General features: G+C 58.5%; 1 protein-coding gene across 3 annotated transcripts in view; it reads left to right on the top strand.

The window, feature by feature from the left end:
• Window positions 1-2,929: 2,929 nt before the first annotated feature.
• Window positions 2,930-8,738, top strand: part of SAMD11 (sterile alpha motif domain containing 11) — an 81,873-nt gene continuing 76,064 nt past the window's right edge. The window contains exons 1-3 of one of the 3 annotated variants that reach the window (XM_041419708.1): window positions 2,930-2,952; window positions 3,659-4,449; window positions 5,968-6,059. In XM_041419708.1, the coding sequence (XP_041275642.1) occupies window positions 3,672-4,449; window positions 5,968-6,059 (870 nt within the window). In that variant the 5' untranslated portion in view covers window positions 2,930-2,952; window positions 3,659-3,671. Of the gene's footprint in view, window positions 3,098-3,658; window positions 4,450-5,967; window positions 6,060-8,738 lie in introns of all 3 variants that reach the window. The other 2 variants (XM_041419709.1, XM_041419707.1) reach the window with 2 other exon arrangements.

The raw sequence follows: 8,738 nt of genomic DNA, 5'->3' as shown, positions 1-8,738 counted from the left end.
CAGGAGCTCTGGATGGGATCTGTGCTGGATTCCTGCAGGGACAGGAGCTCTGGATCCCTTTCTGGGCTCAGGTTGCTCATCTGACAGGTAGCTGGGTTTGTCTCTCCTCCCAGCCCCAACCTGTCTTTCCTGTATCTGCAATGTGAACCTGCATCTGCAATCAACAGCTCAAAGGACCTTTGATGTGAGTTACAAACTCAGAGGTTGCTGAAACCCATGTAAATAAGTTACATTTAAGGAATTTTCCCTTCTTTTCTTGGTTGAATAGTGGAGGAATATCCAGGATAAGAAATTTGTCCCTGAAACTGGTGATAGGATGTGGAGGAAAATCTTTCTCTCTTAAACTTAAGAGCTGTGAAGCATTATCTCCACTTAGAAAACACTTTCTGGCACAGGTAACTCTTGGCAGTTGTTGACACATTTGACCTGAGAGAGAGCTTTTGTTTCAGTCTGAGGTGATGCACCCCAGAGGTGGGGAACTGAATGTTGAAAAATGATCACTATTTACTCTGTTTGCTGTGGCTCGGTGAGCAAATTAAGACTCATGCTTTCACTTTGCCGGGCGCCCTGGAAACACACAACAAAAAGCCACGGAGATTCCTTCCCCAGACTGGGAAACCTGTTCCAAGGGCTCCGTGGGGAGTGTTCAGAGCACACCTGGCTCCCCCTCTCACCACATCTGCATGGATTTGCCTGGTGCTCTCTGATCTGCTCTCCAGTGGTGAATCTGTTTACACTAATCCCAAAAGCTCTGCTGTTAAAGACTGGAGCTGAACAACTCCAGGCTCTGCTGCTGAGCTCAGCCAGAGCTCTCTCCTCACTGCAGGACTCCTCAGTGACTCCAGGAGAGGCTGCTGGCATCAGGCTCAGTCTGTGCCTCTTGCACCTCCCAAACTTCCCTGAGATCTGCCAGAGCATCGTCCCTGTGTGAGGAAGGTTCCTGCAGGATGGAGGCCACTCCTGTCCTGCTCTGCTGTGACCTCTCCTGGAGGAAACATGAGGCCTTCCCTTGGAGAAGGCTGTGGCCAAGCTGTCCCTGCACGTGGAGGTGGAAGAGCAATAACCCTGATGGCTGTAAAGGAAGGAAGCTTTGAGGAAAAAAAAAAAAAATCCCCATTCCCTTAAAAAAGTGAAAAGAAATCAGGCCCGGGAAGCCAAGTTCCAAAGCAGATGGAGTCAAGGGAAGTCTGAAGAAGAACCCAAGAAGCCCAGAGCAGTTGGATGTGCCAGGAATGAAGGTTTTTGGGAGCTAAGAGTGAGCCCTCTCACCACACAGCCCCTCTGCCCTCCATCCAGGATCCTCTGACTGCCACAGAGATGTCTGTGTCTCCCACAGCCTCTTCCAAGCATTTTCCTTGGATCATTAGGTGATAATAGAAAGTGATTTTCCCCCTGTCATCTTGAGCAATCAGAAGCATTAAGAATAAGAGCCTAAGCCTGAAAGCCTAAATGAGAGGGTTTGATGGGTCTGTGGATCTGCCTCCTTCATTAGAAGCAAAGACGGATCCCAGAGCTGGAGTTCCTTGAGAATAAAATGCCAAGAGAGAAGGATGGTGGCCAGGTAGCTCAGAAACGACCCTGCCAGCTCTGCCAGTGGCTGTTGTCACACAGCAAAGCCACTTCTCACTGTCTGGAAGGCAAGGCCAATCTGCCCCCACTTCACCCTGCAAGAAGGCAAGTCAGGGGACACAGCCTGGGACAAAGCTGGGAGCTTTGTGTGGTTCTGGGAGCTCTGGGGCAGAGCTCACACAGAGCTCTCGCTGTTCTGCCACCTGCTAGAGACTCGTGGGCCACATTTCTTGTCCCATGTTTAGGGGATAATTTATTTTTGTTCCCATCCTGGGTAGGATTCTTCCTGCCCAGTCGGCCCCACTTTGGCACCCAAAGGCAGGGAACTCCATCTTGTTGAGGTGACATTCCTGGAACAACCACACAACTTCGTTTTGGGCCGCCTCGTCCTCTCGGGGCAATTCCACACGGACCTCGTGCTGTGTCTGCCACAGCTTGTGACAGAAAACAAATTCACCCCGTGTGTCCGTCTGTGTGTCCATCCATCCACCCATGGATCCACCCATGGATCCACCCATGGATCTATTCATCCATCATCTATCCATCATCCATGGATCCATCCATCCCTCTCTCCATGGATCCATCCATCCATGGATCCATCCATCATCCATGGATCCATCCATCCCTCTCTCCATGGATCCATCCATCCATGGGTCCATCCATCATCCATCATCCATCCATGGATCCATCCATCCATCCATCCATCCATCATCCACCCATCCATCCATGGATCCATCCATCCATGGATCCATCCATCATCCATCCATCCATCCATCCATCATCCATCATCCATCCATGGATCCATTCCTCCATGGAGGAATCCATCCATCCATCCATCATCCATCCATCCATCCATGGATCCATCTGTCCATCTGTCCATCCATCCATCCATCCATTCATTCATCCCTCCATGGATCTATTCATCCATCATCTATCCATCATCCATGGATCCATCCATCCCTCTCTCCATGGATCCATCCATCCATGGGTCCATCCATCATCCATCATCCATCCATGGATCCATCCATCCATCCATCCATCCATCCATCCATCCATCCATCCATCCATCCATCCATCATCCCTCCATGGATCCATCCCTCCCTCCCTCCCTCCCCAGGTCCCACCTGCCGGGCGCTGCCATCACGCCGCAGGGGGTGCAGAGGGGCGGCAGCAGCGGGTCTGGGCCGTGTCCCCGCGGGGCCGGGTCCCCCCCGGTGTCCCCGGGCTGGCGGCAGCCGGCGCTGGCCCCGCCGTCCGTCGCTCACCCCCTCGCCGCCGCCGGCGCGGCGCTTCCCAGCGCCTCCGCTGTTTAAATGGGCCAAGTTAGAGAAGCGGCGGCGGCGGCGGCGGAGGGAAATCTTGTTTGCTCGGAGTCTCCGAACTGTGCGGTGACTTCTGAGCACCGATCAATACGTGTCTGTCCCGGCTCGGGGGCCCGGCCCAGCCCGGCGCGGCGCTCGGGGGCTGCGGGCGGCGGCGCGGGGAGCGCGCAGCTGGCGGGGATGGCACTGTAGATGTCCGTGTGTCTGTGCGTGTGTAGATGTGCTTATATTTATAGATTTTATATATATATATATATACACACAGGGGGATAAGGAGCGTAACGCCGCGTTTCTTAAAATCTCCTGCGGGAGCGGGGATTAAAACCCAACTGGCGGGGATCATAAAGGCTTCGGGGGGAGCGGGGCGAGTCCGCAGCGCGCAGGTGAAGGTGGGCGGCCCCGGGGAAAGTTCGCCGCCGCCCGGGTGTCTGGAGCCCCGCGGGCAGAGCCGGCACCGGCCGGGGCTCCGTCCTCCCGGCGGGCGCCGGCGGGGCGGGGAGGGGTCGCGGAGCGGCGGCGGGGGCGCAGCGTTTAATTTTAATTATTGCATATAAATAAATAAACCAGGTGTCAGTTTAAAGGAAGCAGGGGGGCAGGGTGAAAGGGGGCTGGCTGGGCGGCGGGGAACCCTCCAGCCTAGCGAGAAGGTGGGTTGATCTAGGGGAATCAATAAGCTTTTTTTTTTTTTTTTTTTTTTTTTTTTTTTTTTTTTTTTTTTTTTTTTTTTTTTTCCTCTCCTTAAACCAAAATAATGTCTACGGCGGCAGAGACCTCTCCGAGATGTCAGGTATTAGTCCGGAGGGGCAGATCTGCGAGCCACACAGCAGCTACGGTACATTAGGCTCTCCGTGGGAGAGGGATCCCAGACAGCTCTGCTGGGGAGCCAGCCCAGGAGATTTGTTCGCGGGCTGCTCCGGGGGATACCAGCCACCTCCGGCACCCGAGCGCCAAAGGTGCTTGTGCTGCTGCTGCTGCTGCTGCTGGCGCATTTCAGCCAAACTCCAGCCAGAGCGAGGGCAAGTTGAGCCGGAGACATTGGAGCCGCTGTGCTTTGGAGACGCCAGGGCGCACGGGGAGCGCGGCGGCACCATGCCTGCTATCAAGAAGGAGCGACTTGACAGAGAAGAGATGGCCCTGGCAGCTTTCAACCAGCCCATGGAAACCTTACCTGACTACCTCGCGCCTCTGGCCGCCGCTGCCATTCCGGTGGTCACCCCGCACCCGCCGGCTTACGAGCAGATCTTTGCCCACCGCGCGTACCTGGGCTTCCACGAGCCCCACCACCCCCACCCGCACCACCCCCACCACCTCCCCGAGGACCTGATGCTGGAGAGGTTTTCCTCCATCCCGGATTTCCAGCCCTTCTTTGACAACGGAGAGCCTTGCATCGAGGTGGAGTGCGGGGAGAACAAGGCGCTGCTCTACATCAATAAGTTGTGCCAAGGGAGCAAAGGACCCTCTATCCGGTACCGGGGAGAGTGGCTCACCCCCAACGAGTTCCAGTTCGTCAGCGGCAGAGAGACGGCCAAGGACTGGAAGCGCAGCATCAGGCACAAAGGTAAAGGCAGCGCTCTCCGGGTGCGGGGTCCCCGCTCCTCCTCACATCCTCCCCTCGCCCCCGTGCTCGGGCAGCGGCACCCGCGGCGAGCCCCGAGCCGAGCCCCCTCTCCCCCGCACCCCCAGCCCCTCTCTGCCGGATCCCCGCGCCCCGAACTTTTCCGAGCCATTTGGGAACGGCTGCCTTTGGGGGCGGCGGCGGCGGCGAGGATTTTTGGGAAGGCGGCGTGGGGATGGGGGGGGATGCTATTTGGTGGGAAGAGAACTTTCATGTGGCGGAGACTTGAACAGCGGGCGGGTGGCGGGGCGCAGACCCGGGGGGTTCGGGGTGCTCGGCCGCCCCTGCCAGCCGCCGGCGGTGGCGGTGGCGGAGCCGGCGCGGCGGGGAGCGGCAGCGCGGCCGGGCCAGGCACCGGCGGGGCGGCGGGCGGGGCGGAGGGGGTGTTCCCCTCGCAGCTGGGTGGTGCGGGACCTCCGCGGCGCCGGCGGCTGCTGACGGGCGCCTGCCCTGCCTCCCTCCCCTCCCCGCCCGAGCCGGCGCCGCAGTCGCGGCTCCGCGGCTCCGCTGCTGCTGCGGCTGCGGGCGGCAGGTGGAGAGCGGGGAGCGGCGCCGGGGGCGGGCGGGCACAGCCCGGGCGGCACGTAATGAGCTGAGAGCCGGAGGTGGCGGCCCCGGGGGGGGCTGAGGAGCGATTAGGAGGTGACTGACACCTCGGCGGGGTTATTGATCGCCGCGGAGCGGGGGCAGCGCTTCGGGGGACGCGCTAATTGTCGCTGCCCGTTTCTTGTGTGGCCGCGCTCCTGCTGCCTTCGGGAAGCCTCAGTTGCTCTGGGGTGAGTCAGGAGGAGCGGGCGGAGGAGCAGCGGGAGGTGCCCGGGGCCGTGCCCGCTGCGGGGGATGCGGGAGCGCCTCCGGCTCGCCGGGGATGCGGCAGCGCCGGCCCCGAGCTCGGCGGGGCTGCGGGGGCTGTGCCGGGACCCCCGGGACCGTACTGGGCTCCCCTCCCCGGGACCCGCGGGGCTCCTGGGGTCTGTGCCGGGCTCCCCTTCCCGGGACCCCCAGGGCTGTGCCGGGCTCCGGGGGCTGTGTCGGGCTCCGCTCCCCGGGACCCCCGGGACCCCCGGGGTTGTGCCGGGCTCCGGGGGCTGTGTCGGGCTCCGCTCCCCGGGACCCCGGGGAACCCTGGGGTCTGTGCCGGACTCCCCTTCCCGGGACCCCCGGGGCTGTGTCGGGCTCCGCTCCCCGGGACCCCCGGGAACCCTGGGGTCTGTGCCGGACTCCCCTTCCCGGGACCCCCGGGGGCTGTGTCGGGCTCCGCTCCCCGGGACCCCCGGGGCACAACTCGGCTGCAGCGGCAGGCGGGGATGGGTCCTGCTAGGCAGGCAAGGGGAGGGCTGTTTATATGGAAGCAGACGCGTGCCTCCCCCTCCCCCCTTCCCTAAATACTTTCCTTTTATAAACGTGCTGATTCTCTTTCTTCTTCTTCTTCTTCTGCTTTTTCTTCTCTTCTGCATATAGGGAAAAGTTTGAAGACTCTTATGTCCAAAGGAATCTTACAGGTACATCCTCCAATCTGTGATTGCCCTGGGTGTCGAATTTCGTCTCCAGTGGTAAGATTATTGTTAAACTATGTGCTTTAGTTAAGACATCTTCCCTCTCCTCTGCCTCCTTCCCTTAAAAAAAAAAAAAAAAAAAAATCCCTTTGCTTCGGTGCTGGTGGAACCGTGATGTGTGAGGGTCATGGAGGCTGCCAGAGCCCTGCCTGCACTGCGAGGGTTCCCGCAGTGTTGGAGGGGAGCTGGGAAGCAGAGCAGACGGGAAGAGCGGCGTTTGAGCTGAAGGAAGCAGCACTCGGTGGGATTTTTTGGTTTTCGGGGGGAGCTGTGTGTGCAAGGAGGCAAATGATGGAGGAGCCTCTTCCGTGTTCCCACCCCTTGGTTTCTGTGCGTTGTGCACAGGTGTGAAAACGGCTAAATAAAGCAAAAGGGAAATGTGATTGTGCCCACGTGTTAGAGCAGGCACAGTGTACAAACCAGCTTAGGTGAACTGCATGAGCTCAAATGCTGACAGCTTGAGCATCGTTCCTGGCATAGTTGTGGCTTTTGTAGATCTTTCCTAATTCACTTTTGGGTTCCTTGTGTATTCTTGCCTTCATCCTGAGACTTCCAAAATCTCTCATCAGCATTTTCGTGGAAAAGATGTTGATGCTATAAATAAAAAGGGACCGAAATCGTAGTAAAGTAAGGCCTCAAAACAGTTAATTGTGTGTAAAAATAACCATAAAGTACAACAACATCTAACTGGGAAGGCAGAGCTGTTGGTTTGGAGGAGTGAGGCAGCTCTTGGTCTGAAGGAACAATAATGACTTAAAACATTGCCAGTAGCACTGTGGAAACAGATACAAGTGGAAATTCGTGTGGTTTTATCCACTGGAAATGTCCCATTTTTGATTTTGTTGCTTGTTTGGGCTGGAGTGGACAGTCTGTGTTCAGATTCAGTGTTTCTGTGATGGGAAAGGACAGAGCTGGAGTTGCAGTCCTTCCTGCCTGGTGTCTCTGTGTGTTACAAACACGGGAAGGGGCTTGGAGCAGTAACCAACAGCTCCAGAAATGAAGGGGGAGAGGTGTCCAGCAGCCCCCCACCCCCAGCAATGCCTGCCATTTCACCCCAGGTCTGCTCAAACCTGGCTCTTCCCAGCTCCTGCGCTCGGGGGACGTGTGATGTGCTGTGAGCAGCTTTCTCCACCGGGAGTTTGGTCTGTGTTGTCACTTGGGCTGCTCAGAGCCAAGAATCTGCCGTGCCAGGGATGGGCTGCTGTTGTGGGGATGCTGAGGAGTGCCTGGCCAGGTGATGCTGTGTGCTGGACGTTCTCTGGGCTAGCAGTAGCCAAAAGGTCGTGGTGCACTTTGCTAGCCAGCAGCATTTTCAGGAGTTGTGCAGGGGTAGGTGCATTTCCAGATGGGAAACCAGCTCTGCATGAAACCAGTGTGTGGCACAGCCTTTGAGAACTGCGTTTGGAAAGTGCAGATAGAGGGGGAAAAGAGGTTGGTGCAGTTTCAGGCAAGGAGAAATAAATATTTCTGGACTTGCCTCCCAGTGCTTCCCAGCTGGGAAAGGGGTTTTGGATGTCAGAATTTGCACAGCAAGGGCAGAGCCAAGTGAGGAGCTCTGTCAGAGCTGTTTCTCTGTGCTCCCTGCACTTTCTGTGCCCTACTTAGCTCATGTCCCTGACCAAAGCACAGTTCCACGTTTTGAACCTGAAGTCTTTTGGTAGAGCTTTGGTAGCTCCATCCCTGCACGTCCAGAGCAGTCACACAAGGAGGAGGGTTAGGAACTGGGCATGGTTTATATTTCCCCATTTAGTGATTGCCCATTGGAGCACCGCTGAGATCCGAGGGCTGATTCTCCTGAGAAGCAGAAATTATTGACATTTTATAGTGCAGATGACAGGGACCTGCAACGCCTGTCCCGGCAGGGGTGTGGAGATGGGGAGCTGATCCTGTCTGCAGCTGCTTCCACCGCTCTGAAATCATTCCTGGGACAGCAGGAGAACTCCAGCAGTGCCTGTGAGGGGGCAAGGCAGCCGCCTTTGGGGTCTGCACCTCTGCCCCCTGCTCCCGCAGGCAGCGAAGGCAGCGCTGCGGGGCTGTCCCTGCGGGAGCGGTGCCACCCAGCGTGTGCCCTGTGTGTGTCCCCTGTGTGTGTCCCCTGTGTGTGTTCCCAGCGTGTCCCCTGTGTGTGTGCCCTGTGTGTGTGCCCTGTGTGTGTCCCCTCTGTGTGTCCCTGGCATGTCCCCTGTGTGTGTCCCCTGTGTGTGTCCCCTGTGTGTGTTCCCAGCGTGTCCCCTGTGTGTGTCCCCTGTGTGTGTCCCCTGTGTGTGTTCCCAGCGTGTCCCCTGTGTGTGTCCCCTGTGTGTGTGCCCTGTGTGTGTCCCCTCTGTGTGTCCCTGGCATGTCCCCTGTGTGTGTCCCCTGTGTGTGTCCCTAGCGTGTCCCCTGTGTGTGTCCCTGGCATGTCCCTTGTGTGTGTCCCCTGTGTGTGTCCCTGGCATGTCCCCTGTGTGTGTCCCCTGTGTGTGTCCCCTGCCAGCCGCAGCAGCCCGGCGGCTCCGAGCCCCTGCCCCGGTCCCGCCCGCTCGGGGGGAGAGAGGAGGGGTCGGTCTGGAGAGGAAATCGCAGCGAGCCGCAGCCCCCGGGCTGGCAGCGCCCCCGGCCCGGGCTCAGCGCTGCCGGCTCCGAGCCGCGGCCCCCCCGGTTCCCCCCCGGTTCCCCCCCGGTGCCCCCCCGGTG

Source organism: Onychostruthus taczanowskii, unplaced genomic scaffold, assembly GCF_017590055.1.
Source record: "Onychostruthus taczanowskii isolate IOZ18803 unplaced genomic scaffold, ASM1759005v1 scaffold61, whole genome shotgun sequence".
Taxonomy (NCBI): Eukaryota; Metazoa; Chordata; class Aves; order Passeriformes; family Passeridae; genus Onychostruthus; species Onychostruthus taczanowskii.
This window is presented reverse-complemented; position numbering and strand designations above follow the sequence as displayed.